The sequence below is a fragment of the Pantherophis guttatus genome, chromosome 5 (genome assembly GCF_059756535.1).
Source record: "Pantherophis guttatus breed Tessera chromosome 5, ASM5975653v1, whole genome shotgun sequence".
Classification (NCBI taxonomy): Eukaryota; Metazoa; Chordata; class Lepidosauria; order Squamata; family Colubridae; genus Pantherophis; species Pantherophis guttatus.
The window spans coordinates 129,267,627-129,288,452 of NC_142067.1; the positions used below are offsets into that span (position 1 = coordinate 129,267,627).

The window sequence follows — 20,826 nt, forward strand, 5'->3', positions numbered from 1 at the left end:
TAATTAAAAAACAACGTTTGATTTGGCCCTTCTGATGGAGATGCATTGTTAATGTCCAGTTTCAAATGAGGATGTTCTGCCTTGGTGACGTTAGGTTTAAGTTTCACGCTAATTGCCGGGGTATCTACGAGACCGCCTTCTGCCGCCAATAGCCTCCCACCGGCCAGTACGCTCCCACAGAGAGGGCCTCCTCAGGGTGCCGTCGGCCAGACAATGTCGGCTGGCGACCCCCAGGGGGAGAGCCTTCTCTGTGGCGGCACCTGCCCTCTGGAACGACCTGCCCCCAGAGATACGCACGATACCAGACCTCCGGACTTTTCGTCGGGCCCTGAAAACACATCTTTTTCGCCTAGCCGGGCTGGCTTGATCCCATCCCTTCAATTTTAATTTGTAATTGGTTTTAACCCGGGTTGTTTTAATTGGATAGCCAAATTATTTAATGTTTTTAAATTGCTTTTAAATTTTATACGTTATGTTTTATCATGGCTGTTCACCGCCCTGAGTCCTGTTGGAGAAGGGCGGTATACAAATTAAATAAAATAAATAAAAATAAATAATTTAATTTGAAGGGACATAATAATAATAATACAATAGGTAGAATTAGTAGGACGTAATAGTAGGTTCAGCAGAATTGGTTTGACTTGCTGTTTTGCTTCTGTAAGAATTGCTTTGCTAAGAATTGGAATTGCTTCTACCAGTGATCTGCTATCTTGTTTTTTTTGTACAACTCTGTGCCTGGTGGAATATTGATACTCCATTCAATAAAATGGAAAATGGAAATCTCAAGAAGCGGGGTATGTCATGGTTTGGCAGGGTTCCATGGGGCAAATACCTGTGTTGCTAAGCACCCAGCCCCTCTGTTGCTAAGCACTCAGCCCCCCTATTCCTTGCTGCACTGCCAAAGGAAGGCATGGACCAGGGGGCCAGAATTAGGTACTAAGCTGATGTCTCTGAAGGTATAAAAGGATGCCATACCTTCCCCAAGGTGTGGCCTTTCACTCAGGGATGAAATCCTCTGAAGTCTGCTACCGGTTCTGTGAGTCTGCTACCGAGCGCGCGCGCATGTGCGCCTGAGGCACACCCGCACAGCACTATAAAAGGAACATTTTGAAGCCTCCCGAGTCTGCAAAGGTAAGTAGAACAGCGAGGGGAGGGGGAATCCGCTGTGCCACGTGATTTAGATTAGCTAGAAAGCAGGAAATCTGACGATTCTAGCTAATATAAATCACGCATCACAGCTGATCGTCACCCAGCTGATCGTCAGAAACACCGGTTTGACTGAACCAGTAGCATTTTTTACTACCAGCTTGCCTTTAGGCGTGCAGCGCGCATGTGCAGCCAGCGAACCGGTAGCAAACCGGTTCAGATTTCACCACTGGTTGGACTCAAAGACCTCCAAGATCCCTTCCAATTTTGTTATTCTCTTCTGCTATTCTTTTGAATGACATGTAGATGTTGCTTATTTCTATGTGCCTGTTGATGGCCGATGGGCTTTCAGGAATACTCCAGCGTTTTTGGACTTAGCTTGGTCCCGGATCCTCACACTTTCCCAGTGGTAACTATGATTAAGTATAGTAATCATTGTACTATATGACCTTTAAGATTTAAATGACTTTTTTTAAAAAAAGAAAGCTCCGTTTGAACTTTGCATCAAGAACAGATCCTGTGTGGGATGTTAAGGCCAAAGCGTTTGCTTCAGGTTGCGCCATTTGAAAGTGTGCATAATTTTTGAAATAAATTCTTCCTGTTTAAACTATGACCTGATCTATTTTTTGTGACCTTGAATGAGAGGAGTCAGTGCTTCAAAAATTAGTTCGTATCAGAACAAACCTATTACTGTATCACAGAAATTGAAGGCCTAAGGCTTATACCATGCATTTATGAAATAATTGTTGGGGCTGAAAAGCCAATCTTGACAGAAATAACCCAACAGGAAAGACAGCACATGAACGCGTAAATGTGGTCCATATATTGAGTTTTCTCCGCCTTCTCAGAAAAGGAGGTGACATTACGGCTACCTTCCTTAACGCTGGCACAAGGAAGATTACAGAATAACAGAGTTGGAAGGGACCTTGTAGGTCATCTAGTCCAACCCCCCGCCCAAGCAGGAGACCCTACACCATTTCTGACAGATGGCAGTCCAGTCTCTTCTTGAAAGCTTCCAGGGATGAAGCTCCCACAACTTCTGAAGGCAACTTCTGTTCCATGGGTTGATTGTTCTCACTGTCAAGAAATTTCTCCTTATTTCTAGGTTGAATCTCTCCTTGATCAGTTTCCATCCATTGTTCCTTGTCTGACCTGGAAAATAGCTTGACCCCTCCTCTCTGTGGCAGCCCCTCAAATATTGGAAGATGCTCTCATGTCTCCCCAGGTCCTTCTCTTCACTAGACTAGCCATGCCTGGTTCCTACAACCATTCATCGAATGTTTTAGCCTCCAGTCCCCTCATCATCCTGGTTGCTCTTCTCTGAACTCTTTCTAGAGTCTCCACATCTTTTTTATAGTGTGGTGACCAGAGATTGAGACAATTCACTTTTAGTCTAATAATAGTGTCATCTGGAACATTAGGATATACACCAGTGATGAGTATAACACTTTTGGGTCCAGAGACAGCTAATTTTTCTATCCAAGGCCAATTCCCAGGGAGTTCATATTAAATCTTTGGAAGAAGGAAGAGAAGTGACTTCTGAGGAGTAAATGCGGTCGAGAAATGTGCCATTTTATTCCTCGCAATTAATGAATGACTCAAATAATTTGTTGGACAGATGCATCCAGTGTTTATCAATAAATGTAATCCACTATCCTCTGGGCGTGCTCTGCCTTTAAATCACAATGGAAGTGTTGAAGCTGATGGATGGAAGTTTTACAAAGGAGGCCTTGGAAACTCAAGAAGAGTTCTGCCATTTATTAGGGCCATAAATCCAATTTGCGTTCTGTTCCAGAGATGTTAGGAAGTATCTGGTGCAGGCAACAGATCTGTTCGTCACAGGCAGAAGTACCTAGAATGTAACACAGGTAGTCCTCGATTTACGGCCACAATGGACAAGCTGACATTTTGGTTGCCGAGACATTGGTTGAGTTGAATTTTGCCCCGTTTTATGCCCTTTCTTGCCACAGTTATTAAATGAATTGCTGCTGTTAGTAACCCGGTTGTTAAGTGAAACTTGCTTTCCCGTTGGCTTCTCAGAAGATTGCAAAAAGGGATCACATGACACAACTGTCATAAATATGAGTCCAGTTTCTGATCATGTGACTGTGGAGATGTTGCAATGGTTGTAAGTGGGGGAAACGGTCATAAGTCGCTTTTTTCAATGCTGTTGTAACTTTGAACGGTCACTAAATGAACCATTATAAGTCGAAGACTACCTGTAGTGGCCAAAATTGTGGAAACCTTTTGGGGAAAATGTATTTTCTAAAACTAGCTAATAACACCACTTTTTTTTTTAGTAGTACCATAAAATTATACTGTATATCAATGGAAAGATCATTTAATCAAGAATGTAATACAATAACTTTTACAAAGGATTTGCTATTAGAATAGCATTTACAGTATAAAGAAGAAAAGTGAAACACGTAGAAAAAACGAGATATACAAAAATGATCCCCATGTCAGTTAATACTTATTTGGGTAACCTTTAGCATGAATGACGGCCTTACAACGTCTTCCCATGGAGTGAACCAAGTCTTTGAGTTCTGCAGCTGTTATAATGTGAAACCAAGATTGAAGGATGGCTTCTATTAACTGGGTTTTATTGCTGGGTCGCTTCTGACTAACCAGTTTCTTTAGTTGTCTCCATAGATTTTCCATTGGGTGAAGGTCTGGGCTATTCCCAGACCATTCATTGCAGTGGAATAGGATTATCTTGAAACTCCCCAAAAAAGGGATGTTATTAGTCATCAAACCTCAAAAATACACTTTTCCCAAAAGGTTTCCACAATTTTGGCCACTACTGTACACATATGTCCCCCACAATTCAAATTTCTTACGAATGGAGGCACTTCCAACATGGAGACAGACCTAAATAATTGCCTGATTAGTTTATCGCAAGGATGGACATCTATCAGGGAGCCATGGGACCTAGAAGTGGGGAGAGGGCCAAAGCATTGTGTGATTGGAGTGAGAATTATCTCAGAAGGAAGAAGAGAACATGAGCTGGAGGCCTCTAAGTTAAGAGACCAAGAAGTACCTAACTGACTTCAGGAATTTGGAAGCTTTGCCTTGAGCAAGGGGGGTCTCCAAACTTGGCCACTTTAAGACTTGTGGACTTCAACACCCCATAATTCCATGGCTGGCTGAGAAATTATGGAATTAAGGAAGTTGAAGTCCACAAATCTTAAGGTGGCCAAGTTTGGAGATCCTTGGCCTTGAGAGAAAGAGGGACTTCTACTTACTTGGAAGATTCACAAGCCCTATGTTTTTGTTTTGAGACAGAATGGAAATTTGCCAAAGAGGGGAAAGACTTAACTGCTTCTGGGGATGCAATGAATTTCACCCCAAATTTGTTTGGGGAGAATTTTCAGGTGTCGTTTGTTGCTTCTGTTGTTCTTGGTAGATTGTAAAAATAAAGGTAAAGGTAACATATGTGCTTGTCATTCCTGACTCTAGGGGGCGGTGCTCATCTCCGTTTCAAAAGCGAAGAGCCAGCGCTGTCCGGAGACGTCTCCGTGGTCATGTGGCCGGCATGACTCAACGCCAAAGGTGCGTGGAACGCTATGAGCTTCCCACCAAAGGTGGTCCCTATTTTTCTACTTGCATTTTTTACCTGCTTTCAAACTGCTAGGTTGGCAGAAGCTGGGACAAGTAACGGGAGCTCACCCCGTTATGCGGCACTAGGGATTCAAACCGCTGAAATGCCGACCTTTCTATCAACAAGCTCAGCATCTTAGCCACTGAGCCACTGCGTCCCTTTTGGTAGATTGATGATAGGACAAATACAGTACCAACTTTAGCTAGAAGGTGTTTTTCCCTTCCATGAAACTGACTCTTTTTTATTATTTTTTTAAAGCACTGTGACCATTGCTTTTTCATCTCGTAATATTAAAAATTGTCCTTTGTGGTCTTCCTGTCAGTGGAATAGAATAGAATAGAATAGGATTTTTTATTGGCCAAGTGTGATTGGACACACAAGGAATTTGTCTTGGTGCATATCCAGGAAGTCCCAAAGTTTTTTTTTTTTTCTTCAAGAGGCAACTGGACTTTCTGGTTTTTCCTTGAAGACATTTCGCTTCTCACCCTAGAAGCTTCTTCAGCTCTGACTGGATGGTGAAGGATGGAAGGGTTTATACTTCTTGCAGACAGCCAGTCAATTGCATCCTTTTAGAGGGTCGTTGAAGCACTTGGAGGTTTCTCTGTGTCCTCAGGGTCACCTGAGTGGTGCAAATGATTCCTGTAGTCTGTAAGTTTTTTCCTCTGGAAATCCATTCCTACTCCCACACTATTCCAAGGGTGCTCATCCCAAATTGCATAGCTCAAAGTCTGTAGAGATTCTCCGTCATCCAGGTCGTGGTTGTCCCAAAGGTGCTTTTTTCAGGAGGCAACTGGACTTTGTTTTTTCTTTGAAGATGTTTCACTTCTCATCCAAGAAGCTTCTTCAGCTCTGACTGGATGGTGAAGGATGGAAGGATTTATACTCCTTGCAGACAGTTGGTCATTTGCATCCTTTTAGAGCAGCATTTCTCAACCTTGGTAGCTTGAAGATGGTGTTGTGACTCCGACCCCCGAGCCCATCTTATCAGAGGGAGAAGACTCCGAAAGTGAAGGAGAGGAGTTGGCAAGGCCTCCCTTTGCAGGACCCTCCTCTCTGGCAATGCCTCAGGTGTCTCCCAAAGGAGAAGAGATAAGCCAGGAGCCAGGCACTTCCGAGCAGCCGCAGTTAGACAGCGACAGAGATAAGTCTTGGCTGAATCCCCGCCAGCGTCGGAAAGACAAGCGCACGCAGTGGAGAAAGAGGCGTGCCAGAGATTAAGCTGAGTCACTGGACCACACCCCCCAGGGGATAAAAGGGGGTGTGGTGGCCATTCAGACTTTGTGACGGACAAAACTGAACAGCTAGCAAGTCATACTGTGTCTCTGGAACTTCGTTATCTGTCTTCCTTGGATTTATTATGGACTGGACTTGACAATTCTTTGGCTTTGTGAATTTATTTTGGTTTATCTGATGGAGGAGGAACACCTCCCTCTGTGAGTAAAGTTTTTGGCAAGCAGCTACTGGGTTGCTGCCAATTCTGTTATCGAAGGAAATTATTGTCTGCAAGTTTATTTTAACTCCTGGCTGACTGTTTGTGTGCATGTGTGAGACGGGGACAGAACAGATGGGTGGACTTCAATCCCCCAGCGCTGGCTGGGGGATTCTGGGAGTTGAAGTCCACCCATCTTCAAGCTTCCAAGGTTGAGAAACACTGTTTTAGAGGGTCCTTGAGGCTACTTGGAGGTTTCTCTGTGTCCTCAGGGTCACCTGAGTGGTGCAAATGGGTGTGTAGCACCTTCTTGGAACTGCTGAAAGGACCGTGTTGTGGAGCTGTGCTTTCTGCAGGATGTTTTCTGCCCAATGTCCCTTCACTGTTGAAGATATGCACTGGCTGTCGTGGTGTCTGTGTTGTCTGCATCTCAAACTGCAGCGCAAATTATTCCTGTTGTCTGCAATTTTTCTGGAAATCCATTCATCTGACTCTCCAAAACAGAGGTCTTCAAACTTGGCCACTTGAAGACTTGTGGACTTCAACTCCCAGAATTCTCCAGCCAGAGAATTCTGGGAGTTGAAGTCCGCAAGTCTTAAAGCTCCCAAGTTTGAAGATCTCTGCTGTAAAAGAATGCAAATGACCAGCAGACTGCAAGGAATATAAATGCTTCCCCACCATCTGGTCAGAGTTGAAGAAGCTTCTTGAATGGGAAGCGAAATGTCTTCAAAGAAAAACAATGGAAGTCCAGTTGCCTCCTGAAAAAAAAAAAAGCACCTTTCGGTCAACCGAGACCTGGAGGACTGAGAAACTCCACAGACATTTAGCTTTGTGCTTTGGGAGTATGAATGGATTTCCAAAAAATTGCAGACTACAGAAACCATTTGCACTTCAGTTTGAGATGGAGACAACACAGACTCATCCCCAACAGTCTCCACCTGTCTTGAGCAGTGAAGGGACACCGGGCTGAAAATATCCTGCAGAAAGCACAGCTTTACAACACAATCTTTTCAGCAACATACCCATTTGCACCACTCAGGTGTCCCTGAGGACACAAAGAAACCTCCAAGTGGCCTCAAGGACTCTCCAAAAGGATGCAAATGACCAGCTGTCTGCAAGGAATATAAATCCTCCACCCTTCAGTCAGAACTGAAGAAGCTTCTTGCATGAGAGGCGAAACCTCTTCAGAGAAAAACCAGAAAGTCCAGTTGCCTCTTGAAAAGGAAAAAGAAAAAGAAAAAAAGCACCTTTGGGACAACTTTGACCTGGATGACTGAGAATCTCCAGAGACATTCCAGGAAGTATTTCAGGAAGCAAAGTTTCTTCCGCGTTTTCAAAAGTCAGCCTCGTATTCTCTCTCTGCTAAGAGGCCACGGAGTTTCCTCTGGATTTCTTATTAACCTGTGCTCTGCAAATCAATAGAGCAACCCAATTTACCCTGATACACAAATCTCCGACTACTTCCTAAGCATGAAAATCAAGAGACTTTGCATTCAGGCCGCAGCCTTTTGGAAGCCACAGTTCAGCATAATGGCGCCTCCTTTAACCTCACACCTTCCTGAGGTGTTTTGCCTGCCGTCCCATCTTTATTTATTTTTATTTTCATCTATTTTTAAAAATTTCATTCTCACCTTAATTATTCTTACAAATAACTCAAGGCGGCGGACAGATTCAACATACCTTCTTCCTCCTATTTTCCCCACGTCAAAACTGTGAGGTGAGGTGAGTTGAGAGAAAAAGGGACCGGCCCAAAGTCACACAGCTGGCTTTCGTGCCTAAGGCGGGAATAGAACTCACTGTGTCCCAGTGATTATCCAGAATCATCCAGTTGGCTCTCGTGCCTAAAGTGGGACTAGAACTCATGGTCTCCTGGTGATTGGCCCAAAGTCTCCCAGCTGGCTCTCGTGCCTAAGGCGGGACTAGAACTCACTGTGTCCTGGTGATTGTCCAGAGACATCCAGCTGGCTCTTGTGCCTAAAGCTGTACTAGAACTCATGGTCTCCTGGTGATTGGCCCAAAGTCTCCCAGCTGGCTCTCGTGCCTAAGGCGGGACTAGAACTCACTGTGTCCTGGTGATTGTCCAGAGACATCCAGCTGGCTCTTGTGCCTAAAGCTGTACTAGAACTCATGGTCTCCTGGTGATTGGCACAAAGTCACCCAGCTGGCTCTCATGCCTAAGGCGGGACTAGAACTCACTGTGTCCCAGTGATTGTCCAGAGTCATCCAGCTGGCTCTCGTGCCTAAGGCGGGACTAGAACTCACTGTGTCCCGGTGATTGTCCAGAGACATCCAGCTGGCTCTCATGCCTAAAGTGGGACTAGAACTCATGGTCTCCTGGTGATTGGCCCAAAGTCTCCCAGCTGGCTCTCGTGCCCAAAGTGGGACTAGAACTCACTGTGTCCCAGTGATCGGCCCCAAATCACCCAGATGGCTCTCATGCTTAAGGTAGGACTAGAACTCACAACCCCTAGTGATTGGCCCAAAGTTCCCAAACTGGCTTTCATAGCTGAGGCAGGACTAGAATTCTCAGTCTCCTGGTGATTGGCCCCAAATCACCCAGCTGGCTCTCATACCTTAGGCAGGACTAGAACTCAGTGTCATGCCTCCCACTGGAGTCTGAATCTGTGGGGGAAGATGAGCTGGAGCAAGAACTGACGGAGATTAAGAGACTGGTTCCATTGGCCTTGGAGGAAACTGGGGAAGGGCAGAGTCAGTCCAGGCAAGGCTTTCCTGAATTACTAAGACCTGCAGACGGGGAGAGCTCAGTAGAAGAGCAAGGACTACCTCCTCCTGATCCGAGAGCAAGGAGGAAAGAGAGATGGCTAGAACAACGCAGATTGAACCAGGGAGAAGAGTGCCCCACCCCCCTTCACAAGGCACACCTGGGGACTGAGATGTAAGGAGGTTCCAGTGGGAGGGGCATTTGTCTGGAACAAGCATTGAATCCGTGGACACTTGCCAACGCCTGGAGATTGCTATACACTGTCTTGTGGGGCTTGCCAGTTTGACTGCTTCGCTGAACTTCTTGCTCTGGTTACTGTTTTGCAAACCTGGCTTATTGGACTGCTGGCCCTGGTTAATGTTTGGGCTAACCTGGTTTACCGGACTACTTGCCGCCAGAGGCTTCTGAAGATGCATGTGAGAGCTTTGGTCCAGGACTTGTAGTGAATGTGGAAACGTTTGGGGCACAGTTGAAGCAATCAAGGGGGAGTTAGACCTGTTCTCTGGTTGTGTTGCTTTCGTGCCATGCTCCGGGTCATCACACCTAGAGATTGGCCCAAAGTCACCTTAGCTTTCATGCTAAGGCAGGATTAGAACTCTCAGTGTCCCAGTGATTGGCCCAAAGTCATCCAGCTGGCTTTCGTGCTAAGGCGGGACTAGAACTCTCAGTCTCCCGGTGATTGGCCCAAAGTCATCCAGCTGGCATTCGTGCTAAGGCGGGAGTAGAACTCTCAGTCTCCCGGTGATTGGCCCAAAGTCATCCAGCTGGCATTCGTGCTAAGGCGGGACTAGAACTCTCAGTCTCCCGGTGATTGGCCCAAAGTCATCCAGCTGGCTTTCGTGCTAAGGCAGGACTAGAACTCTCAGTCTCCCGGTGATTGGCCCAAAGTCATCCAGCTGGCATTCCTGCTAAGGCGGGACTAGAACTCTCAGTCTCCCGGTGATTGGCCCAAAGTCATCCAGCTGGCATTCGTGCTAAGATGGGACTAGAACTCTCAGTCTCCCGGTGATTGGCTCCAAATCACCCAGCTGGCTCTCGTACCTAAGGCGGGACTAGAACTCACCATCTCCCAGTTTCTAGCCTGGTGCCTCAACCAAACTGGCTCTCTTTCCAAATCAGAGAGAGAGTTGATGGGACTTAGGAACAGTGGAAGGGTAGACATGTGCCTTGTTTTGGAAAAAGCATTTTGTTTTATACAGCTTTATTACTTTTAAAAAAGAGAAAAGCAAGGGACAGGGGAATAAAACCATCGTTAAAAATTCAAGGATGGTTTGCAGAAAAGAAAAACAGAACGCCTTTGAACGCATCGTGGCATATTAAATATTTAAATGTTAAGAATATTTTCAATGTAGCATGTGTGTGTGTGTGTGTATATCAGATAAATTTCAGTGTTAATGGAATATATCTTCAATATTAGGGAAATAGCAGCCTGGTTAATAAAAAAAAAACCTCCTTTGCCTGTTTTTTTGGCATTCGGGTCTATTCATTTATGAATAACCCCCGAAAACATCGTAGATCATCTACATCGTAACAGGCAGTGATAATAAAAGGTTCTTTATTTTTAATTCATGCAGATATCGCATCCAACGGTTTCCTTATTCAATCAATTATTTATTTAGTCAGGGCGCTCCGAAGGTCCCCTCAAGGATTTGGACTCCAGCACAATGATATCTTGAAGCATGCAGCGTCATGGTTATAAGCCCAGAGACACAATAATTCAATAAACAACTCTTACCTCCACACAGCGTTTTTGTTGTTAGGCAAGGAAACAAGAAAAGGACTGCGGTGTTAACAATGCACCGAGAGAGCACTCAGTAAATGGATGCATTGCCTGGTACTGTTTTTTATTTTTTATTTTTTTAGGAAAAAAAAATAAAAATGAAGGGCTGGGACAAGGAAACGGTTTTTACTTACTTTACGACAAAAAGTATGGTGTGACACACGCCAGGTTATTGTGGCACACGGGGGCCAAAAAAGCAGATCCATCTCTCTCTCTCTCTCTCTCTCTCTCTCTCTCTCTCTCTCTCTCTCTCTCTCTCTCTCTCTCTCTCTCTCTCTCTCTCTCTCTTTCTATCCTGTCTGTCTGTCTATACAGACACTGCCTCTCTCTCTCTCTGTAATATGTCTTTCTGTTTCTCTCTATCATCTATCTATCCATCTATCTACCAATCACCTCTCTCTCTCTCTCCACACACATACACACATTCTGTCTCTATTATTTGTCTCTCTCTCTTTCTCTCTCTAATATGTCTTTCTGTTTCTCTCTATCATCTATTATCTATCCTTTATGGATAGATCCGCTATCTATCTATCCTTTATCAATCCATCCATCCATCCATCCATCCATCCATCCATCCATCCATATATATCTATCTCTATCTCTATCTCTATCTATCCTTTATCCATCCATCCATCCCTCTATCTATCTATCTATCTCTATGTCTATCTATCTACCCTTTATCCATCCATCCATCCATCTCTATATCTACCTACCTACCTACCTACCTACCTATCATCTCTATCTATCTATCATCTATCTATCTATCTATCTATCTATCTATCTATCTATCTATCTATCTATCTATCATCTCATCTCTTTCTGGTGTTCTGATGATGTTACCTACTTGGGTAATGAAACATCTGCAAGTAAATAACCAAGTTCAAGGAGCACCAAAGACCTCTGCTATGGCACTCAGGAGCTCAAAAACCAGATGCTTATCTGTCTTTCTCTTCTATCTATCTACTGTATCTACTGTATCCATCTATCTATTTATCTATCTATCTATCTATCTATCTATCTATCTATCTATCATCATCATCATCATCATATCTCTCTCTCTCTCTCTCTCTCTCTCTCTCTCTCTCTCTCTCTCTCTCTCTCTCTCTCTCTCTCGTGCTAGTGAAGGACGCCAGAGAGACAGTGGCATGTCTCTCTCAGTTTGCCTCTCAATTGAAAGAACCACTGGTATGTATCTCGGGGTTCATCCCACGTCAACCCTTTATCTATGGGAAGGGTGTAGCTGTTGCATACATTTACAAAGTGCCCTGATCCCAAGAACCATCATTCATACATGGTATTAAGCCTGATGCATGGATCACAACACAACCCAGGCCACAACTAAGCCACAGCCAGAATGCAGGAAATCATCTACATGCAGAGCACAATGAAGCCAAGAAAATGAGCCAAGACATATTTGCATAATATGATCAATAAATTAAACATGTAGGGAATTCTCATTCATTCTCTCTCTCTCTCTCTCTCTCTCAAAAGGGATGTAGGAAAAACTATTCTTCTTCCTTGATTTCTCATCATGCACATGCATTGAAGAAAATCCAGATGTTTAGGCTGGATTGAATTTGATTTTTCCATTCTTTCGTCCTTCCATGTCCCCAAATCTCCCTGCTTCTGGTTCTCCTCTATTGCTAGGCATAACCAAATGTTTAAACTCCTTAGTGTATCCTGGTTATCATATCTACTTACAAGGGTATGATTCTGAGTCCCCTCCTTCTGTCCGATACCTTATGTCCTATCACTGGTCTCTTCAGATTGGGCATCAAATGGACAAGATAGGGGATGAGCACTGACTTGCAAACTCTATTGCATTTTGTACCAGCTTCACCCGTAAGTTCAAAAATGGTCTGTCCCACCACAATGCTCTATCTACCAACCTGCCAATCGTGTTCCTTTCATGCAGGTGTCCCAAAGGTGTTTTTTTTTTCCAGGAGGCAACTGGACTTCCTTGTTTTTTCTTTCCTTGAAGACGTTTTGCTTCTCATCCAAGAAGCTTCTTCAGCTCTGACTGGATGGTGAGGAAGGGAAGGATTTACACTTCTTGCAGACAGCTGGTCATTTGCATCCTTTTAGAGAGTCATTGAGACCACTTGGAGGTTTCTCTGTGTCCTCAGGGTCAGCTGTGGGATGAACACCCTTCAAATGGTGTTGGGAGTAGGAATGGATTTCCAGAGGAAAAATTGCAGACTACAGGAACCATTTGCACCATCGAGGTGACCCTCAGGACACAGATAAACCTTCAAGTTGCCTCAAGGACTCTCTAAAAAGAGTGCAAATGACCAGAGGTCTGCAAGGAACCTAAATCCTTCCATTCCCCACCATCTAGTCAGAGCTGAAGAAGCTTCTTGGATAAGAAGCGAAACATCTTCAAGGAAAGAAAAAAACAAGAAGGTCCAGTTGCCTCCTGAAACAAAGCACCTTTGGGACAACCATGACCTGGATGATGGAGAATCTCTACAGACTTCCTTGCAGATGCTTCTGACTTCTGTCATTCTGTGCTGTTCAAGTCCCTGGCCTCAGATGTAGGTTTAAACTTGACAGCATCTAGGCATGGTCCCTGGTTGAATCTCATCTGCCTTGGAAGGCCCACGTTGGCTCATAACCCCATGAAATCTACATTTGTCTAATGGCTATGGAAATTCTCAGTCATCCAGGTCAATGTTGTCCTGAAGGTGCTTTCTTTCGAAAGGCAACTGGGCTTTCTTTGTTTTGCTTGAAGATGTTATGTTTCTCATCAAGAAGCTTCTTAACTGTGCAGGTTGGGATGGACGCCCTTTGAATGGTGCAAAGAATGAACGGATTTCCAGAAAAAAATGCAGATTTTACAGGATTCAGGTGACCTCAAGGGCATAGATCAGCCTCCAAATGGCTTCAATGGCTCTCAGAAAGAGTACTAACAACCAGATGACTGCAAGGAGTATAAATCCTTCCATCCTCCACCATTCAGTCAGAACTGAAGAAGCTTCTTGGATGAGAAGCGAAATGTCTTTAAGCAAAACAAGGAAGTGCAGTTGCCCTTTGAAAGAAAGTGCCTCTAGCTCATTTTTTTCATGTTCATATATATATATATATATATATATATATATATATATATATATATATGCATATTCTTTCTAGCCAGGTTTTACCTATGTAAACTTAGTTGTTCTTCAGCCCTAGGTTCTGTGAAATCTCATTCACAAGTTCACCCACTGAGGACGCCTTAAGAGGTAGAAATAGCTATCTGGGTCTCCCAGGAAGCAACACAGAGTTGCAGTTTGTCAGCAGAAAAAGGGCCCAAGAACTTGTGAATGAGATTTCACAGAACCTAGGGCTGAAGAACAACTAAGTTTACATAGGTAAAACCTGGCTAGAAAGAATATGCACATAAAAGCCTATGAAAAAAAGAAAAAAGATACATATATATATATATATATATATATATATATATATATATATATATATATAGCCAGGAAGCTGTCATAATTTACTGCGGACTTCCTTCCCCACTTCTGCAGGACTGTAGGTGAACTTGAGCCCTTATTAGGATTAGGAAGCAGTTTTCTTATAGTGTCTGGGTTCAAGAAAATCTTTGCAGCTCCTAAATTTTGCTATCACTCCATCAATTAAAAAAATCTTACCCTTGAGAGGACTCAAAAGATTAAAAACGTGGAATTCTGGCTGCAGTGCCCTATTTTATAAAGTTTGGATGGCGGACAATTAAAAACATTCCCTTTTATTTTGTCCAAGGTCAAATTGGAAAAATTACCTTGTCTTCCCTAAGCTAATACTCGTGAAATAAGAAATCTGGATTTCCGATATCTCCTTAGCAATTATTTTGTTATGAATATTTATGATGAAGAATCTTGTTCCGAAACGAAACTGCTTTGTCCGATAGTTTTGTCTGCTTTAGAACAATATTGTGATGAATTACATTCATTTTGGAATTCATTAACTGCAGGACTACAACCTAAATGTTAAGGCGACTCTGCTAATTCTCTCCATTAGCTGTTTTAGTGGAAGGGATATTGTCCCTCAAGAGTTTCAGCTGCAGAAACCGTTGCAGAAACTCTGGAAACAATCCTTAATTACATTTACACACTACAATTGCGGCAATTGAAAGACTGCTGAACAAAGCACAATCCTGCACAGGCTCCTTTGCATTTCCCCCCACTTGGTCCCAAAGGCTGTGAAATGATGGATAAAAAACAGAAAAAGGAAAATTCACCCACCTCGGAATGCTTGCGCCAAATATCTATGTTCTTCCGTTGAGCTTTGGAGAAATGGTCCCAAGCTTTTTGTCGTGTGGAGGCGTTGAAAACAGCCACAATCTGCTCAACTTTGGTGAACAAGGAAGTCAAACAAGACAAGCAATTTATGTTGTGATTGCTAAAAAAGGAAAGCCAAGCAAAGACACGAGGAGTCCTACGGATGATGTCACTGCTGGAATGACCTCATCCGCGACTTCCGATCGCGTGTCTTTTCTGTACTTACATTTCAGAACTGTTGGAAGTCGCCTCCTTCAAAGTCTCTCCTCACAACTTTAGTCTATACCGATTGCGCCCTGGTTACCGACAATTTTGCATGCAATTAATGGCTTCCGTAGTTGTTATTACGGTACTGACTTGTATGCATGAGATGCTAAGTTAGAGGTGAAACTATAGGAAACCCCCTTTTTAGCTTCTGGAGCCAAGGTGGCGCAGTGGTTAGAGTGCAGTACTGCAGGCCACTTCTGCTGACTGCCAGCTGCCTGCAGTTCGGCAGTTCAAATCTTACTAGCTCAAGGTTGACTCAACCTTCCATCCTTCCAAGGTGGGTAAAATGAGGACCCAGATTGTTGGGGGCAAGAGGCTGACTCTATAAACCGCTTAGAGAGGGCTGTAGAAGCACTATGAAGCGGTATATAAGTCTAAGTGCTATTGCTATTTCTATTCTGAAGCTGTGATTCTAAAACTTGGAAGAATTTCATTGCCACTTTGAATGTACACTAATTGGCATACATTCAAGTGAAATTTCATGGCGTACAGCTCTCAAGGGGTGCACCTCCAATATACACTACATAAACACGATAAAGTAAATAAATACAAAATTATGCATATACCCACATATATTCTATGACACAGAGAAACAACACAGTCCAGTTTGGATGTATACATATACATGGTGAGAAAAACGCATCTTGCGAGTTTACTGGATGGATGACCTAAGGAACAAAGCTGTTACAGAATCTGCTAGAAATACTTCGAAACCTCCTCCCAGAAAGGAGCAACAGAAACAGACTGTGAAGTGGGTATGTGGAGTCTCTCACAATGCTTCGAGCTCTAAGCACATAGCATTTATAAGCAGTATCCTGAATAATGGGAAGTGAGCATTCTATAATCTTCTCCACTGTCCTCACCACTCTCTGTAGGGACTTTCTATCTGAGGCACTGCAGTCATCAAACCAAACAGGGATGCAGTTTGTTAAACTGCTCTTAATTATGCCTCTGTAAAAAGTGGCCAGGACAGAAGGAGAAAGATGTGCTCTCCTCATCCGACGCAGGAAATGCAGACGCTGGTTTGCATGCTTCACTAAGGATGACGTGTGGACAGGCCAGTTCAGGTTGTTAGTTATCTGTACTCCCAGATACTTAATACTGTTGACCAGCTCTACAGTTGCATCCCTGAAACTGAGTGGAGTATGACTATGCCAGCTGTTTATTTTACCTAAGAAGATGCCCTGGTGGACTCAATGGGATTTATTTTTTAGTAGACACCTACAAAATTATACTCTTATTGAAAGTGTTAATTCCCAAGTTGGAACTTGAGTTAATATGAAGAAGATGGCACCATTCATTTACCTGTCCTTTTAAATGAAGAGGTCTCCCTTCAACTCCCTTGTGGGGAAATGTCTTCCATGAAAGATTTTAAGTCTGCTTATCTCTCATATTTGCAAACTGCAGATCTACAGTATTAAAGTGAACTTATGATTTTTACAGTCCCACTGAAATTTAAATATGTATATTGCTAATTTACATAAGAAACATGGGAGATATTAGAAGTCCAAAAGATATCTACATCTCAAATCGTATTTTTTTTTCAGTTCTTTATTCTAATATTTCTCTTTCTCTCTCTCACTCTCTCTTTTAGACATTACATTTTCAAGTCAAAAGATAACATTTGAGGTTGCCAAGCAATTGCAAATGAAATGTCACTCAGGCATATATTACGTATAACTAAAATAAAAATATTGCAAATCAAATTCTGGAGTTCCACAGTTGACAGATTCATAATAGCAGCAAACTGTGACAGTTAATTTAGAAAACATATGTATTTCACTTTGGTGAAGGGATCCTCATATCTGCAAAGAAACTCATATCTAAGAAAAACTCTTCTCTGGAAAATGAATTATCCCCTTTTTATGCCAATAAGACTCTGGTTTGTGTTATTGCTGCAGAAGTATTTTTTTTTTTAAATCTTCCCCACCATTTTTAATTATGATCCGATAAACCTTTATGATAAGCTCTGTCTCTGTGTTGATTTAAGAAGGTTATTCAGGATTTAAGTGAATATCTTTTGCTTGAACTGTGGAGTATGCAATTTGAATTTTACAAACCGATTGTGCAATTTGAATTTTACAAACTGCTTTACAAATTTTACAAACTTAGATGTGGAATCTGAATTTTACAAACTGTTTTGCAAATTTTACAAACTTTACTTCCTCCTTTACATGAAGAGCCCAATCAGAAAAGCATTAGAAGATGATTTGATGGAAAGAGGATAGACACCTTAAGGACGAGAGCAAAATCTCTGAAGGCAGGACAAGAAGCCATGGATGGAAACTCATCAAGGAGAGAAGCAACCTAGAACTAAGGAGAAATTTCCTGACAGTGAGAACAATTAACCAGTGGAACGGCTTGCCTTCAGAACTTGTGGGTACTCCAACTCTGAAGGTTTTGAAGAAGAGATTGGACAGCCATTTGTCTGAAGTGGTGTAGGGCTTCCTGCTTGATCAGGGGGTGGTTGATTAGAAGACTTCTAAGGTCCCTTCCAACTCTGTTATTTTATTATCTGCCCATCCACCCCTCTCAATTCCCTAATATCAACTGTCTGTGACAGATATCTAAGCCAAGCGTCACGTTTACAGCTTATCCTGGGTACGGGGAATCCAACTGCTAAATCATATTCCAATTAGCATATACTTATGATTCAGGTTTTGTATTTCATAACCTTATTAAATTAATTGGAATAAGTATAGGAGACCATGAAAGGGTTATCACGAAGGAATCTATTTTATTAACAATGTAATTTAGATTCTAATCACTCTTCTGTTGCACCTATTACAAGGGCAAAGAGCACTGAACTTAATCAACAGCCTGGGTATAATTAATTAATGGCAGAAGGCTCTAGAAGAACGTTTTCTTGAAGATGCGATAAAAAGGTGCGCTGCTATTTTAAGGGGGGGGGGTTTCTATTAAACTCGGAAGCTCTTGAACTTTGAAAGGTCTGATGACGAAAATAACTCCTATAAGTTCTAACTACAGGTCTTAGCCATGTTCCAGTGGCTTCCTGGTTGACTTTGCTTGTTGGAAGCCAACAGGTCGCAACTCAGATAAACAATCAACCAGCCAGCAATCAACAGTCAAATCAAGGAACTAGATTTTCAAGACGCCCACCAACACTGATTGGGCCAACCATAGAGAGCAAATTCCACTCCCTTCTAGCACTGATGATGTTACCTAGTTGGGTAATGAAATGTCTGCAAGAAAACAACTAAGCTCAGAGAGCACCAAGGATCCCACGGTCATTGTTCTCCTCCTCCTCCTCCTCCTCCTCCTCCTCCTCCTCCTCCTCCTCCTCCTCCTCCTCCTCCTCCTCCTCCTCCTCCTCCTCCTCCTCCTCCTCTCTACAAACCCACTCTCCTTCTAGCATTGCTGATGTTACCTAGTTGGGTAATGAAATGTCTGCAAGAAAACAAGCAAGCTCAGAGAGCACCAAGGACCCCACAGTCCTCCTCCTCTGCCTCCCCACGAACTCCATCCCCTTCTAAGCACTGATGATGTAACCTAGTTGGGTCATGAAACATCTGCAAGAAAACAACCAAGCTCAGAGAGCACCAAGGAACCCCACAGTCCTCCTCCTCTTCCTCCTCCTCACAAACCCCACTTCCATTCTAGCACTGTTGATGCTACTTACTTGAGTCATGAAATGCCTGCAGAAAAACAACCAAGCTCAGAGAGCACCAAGGACCCCACAGTCATCTCCCCTCCTCCTCCTCCTTGCAAGCTGCAAAAAGGGACTTGTGGTTTTTCACACTTACAATCCTTGAAGCCTCCTCTTGGTCCGGAATGGGACTTTTCAGCTCGAACCCTTCGCCTTGACTGTTTCTCCTCAAGGTTTTCGCCTCTGCGCTATTAGCCACAAACTTTTCTCCTTGGCTGGCCCTCCCCCAGCCTTTCGCCTAGTGGTGGGATTCAAGTAATTTAACAACCGGTTCTCTGCCCTAATGATTTCTTCCAACAACCAGTTTGCCAAACCGTTCACAAGTGGTGTGAACTGGCTGAATCCCACCACTGCTTTCACCCCAGCACATGGGCCACGGCCCCTCCATCCCAGTCCGTTCACTGTGGTCCATTTGCTGAAGTACAGTTGGCATTGGGCTTTTGGGCACCTAGGACAGTTCACAGCCAGCCAATTGGTGCAGGGACTCAGGAGGCTTTGGGAGTGGAAGAGCGGGCACCGATTGGCTGGCTGTGAACTGTTCTGGGCACCCAAAAGCCCGATGTGAACTGTACTTTAATGAATGGGCCACAGCGAAGAGACTGGGACGGAGGGGCCATGACTCATGTGCTGGGGTGAAAGACTGGGGGAGGGCCAGCCGAGGAGAAAAGTTTGTGGCTAATAATGCAGAGGAGAAAAACCTTGAGGAGAAACAGGCAAGGCAAAGGGTTTGAGCCGAAAAATCCTAGACCTTGGTCACATCCTCAAAATTCAGATGCTTAGCAACTGACTCATATTTATGATGGTTGCAGTGTCCTCAGGTGGAGCCAGTGGTGGGTTGCCTTCAACCTGCATTTACTCTAGTGCTGACATAAGAAGGAGAAGAGGGGGGCAGCTGGCAAGAGGACGCCTGACTTCTCACCTACTTATTTTCCCTGAAGATAATATCCCCTAAGAGATGAGATGGGAGGGGGGACATTCCTGGGAGCTGAAGTAGTAGATATGGGGAGAGTGATTTGGAAGATGGCCAATGAGACGCAGAGAATTGGGGAACGGAAAGGGAAGGTTTGGGGTCAGGAAGTCAGTGTTGGCTACGCCACAATCGGGGAGAGGTTGTCGTGCTTAATAAAATGAAAGATTTCTTCAATGACTATTTGTTTGGAAATGCAATTTATTTTATTTGAGATGACATCGAAACCTGACACCCGGTTTGGACCGGTTCACAAGAACCGGTAGTAAAACCAGCGGGAGGCTCCACCCACTGACCCCCAACGTCATCATTTCTGTGCGTGCACGCAAGCGAAGCGAGTGACCCCATTGTGAACCGGTAGTAAAGGTAAGTAGAACTCACCCCTGGGTGGAGCGATCACTTTTTGATAACCTTCTGGCCAGCGAAGTCAATGGGGGAAAGCCAGGTTCTCTCAGTAACCGTGTTACTCAGTTTAACAAACGCAATGATCCACTTCACAACTCTGGCAAGGGAAGTCGTAAAATGGAGGAAAACTCACTGAAGCTCTGTTTCACTTAGCAACATAAATTTTGAGGCCAGTCATGGTCGTAACTTGAGGATTATCTAGAACGGCAAGGAAGGATGGAGGAGCAGCTTCAACGTTTTAGATGCTTTGGTTAGGATTGGGTCATGAAGGGTGAGGTAAGATATTGTACATCTTGGCTCTGAAGCCAGTTTTGGGGGTTTCCACATGTAGAATTTCTACATTTTTTTTTTTGAGGTTGTGTCTTCCCTACAACGTTTCGTCAAAAGATCATTTCACAATATTCTGCTTCTTTCTTCTCCCGTTGACAGTCTACTCACAAAGCTTAAAAATGAGAAATGTGACACCTTTTGTCTTTTTCTCAGCTGTCGTCCTCCTAACTGGGTTGGGATTTTCAAAGAATTTTATCAAGGGAGGCTGTTGATCTACTTTTCTTTGCCGTGGAAAAAAAAAGAGGGGGGGGCA

At 43.6% G+C, this 20,826-nt stretch overlaps 1 protein-coding gene across 14 annotated transcripts in view; it reads right to left on the minus strand.

Annotated features, from left to right (window-relative positions):
* ENOX1 (ecto-NOX disulfide-thiol exchanger 1) overlaps window positions 1-20,826 on the minus strand; it is a 427,344-nt gene that overhangs the window by 73,514 nt on the left and 333,004 nt on the right. For all 14 annotated transcript variants that reach the window (XM_060686501.2, XM_087895594.1, XM_034416422.3 and 11 more), the window contains one exon: window positions 14,902-15,008. In XM_060686501.2, coding sequence (XP_060542484.1) covers window positions 14,902-15,008 — 107 coding nt within the window. The remainder of the gene's footprint in view (window positions 1-14,901; window positions 15,009-20,826) is intronic.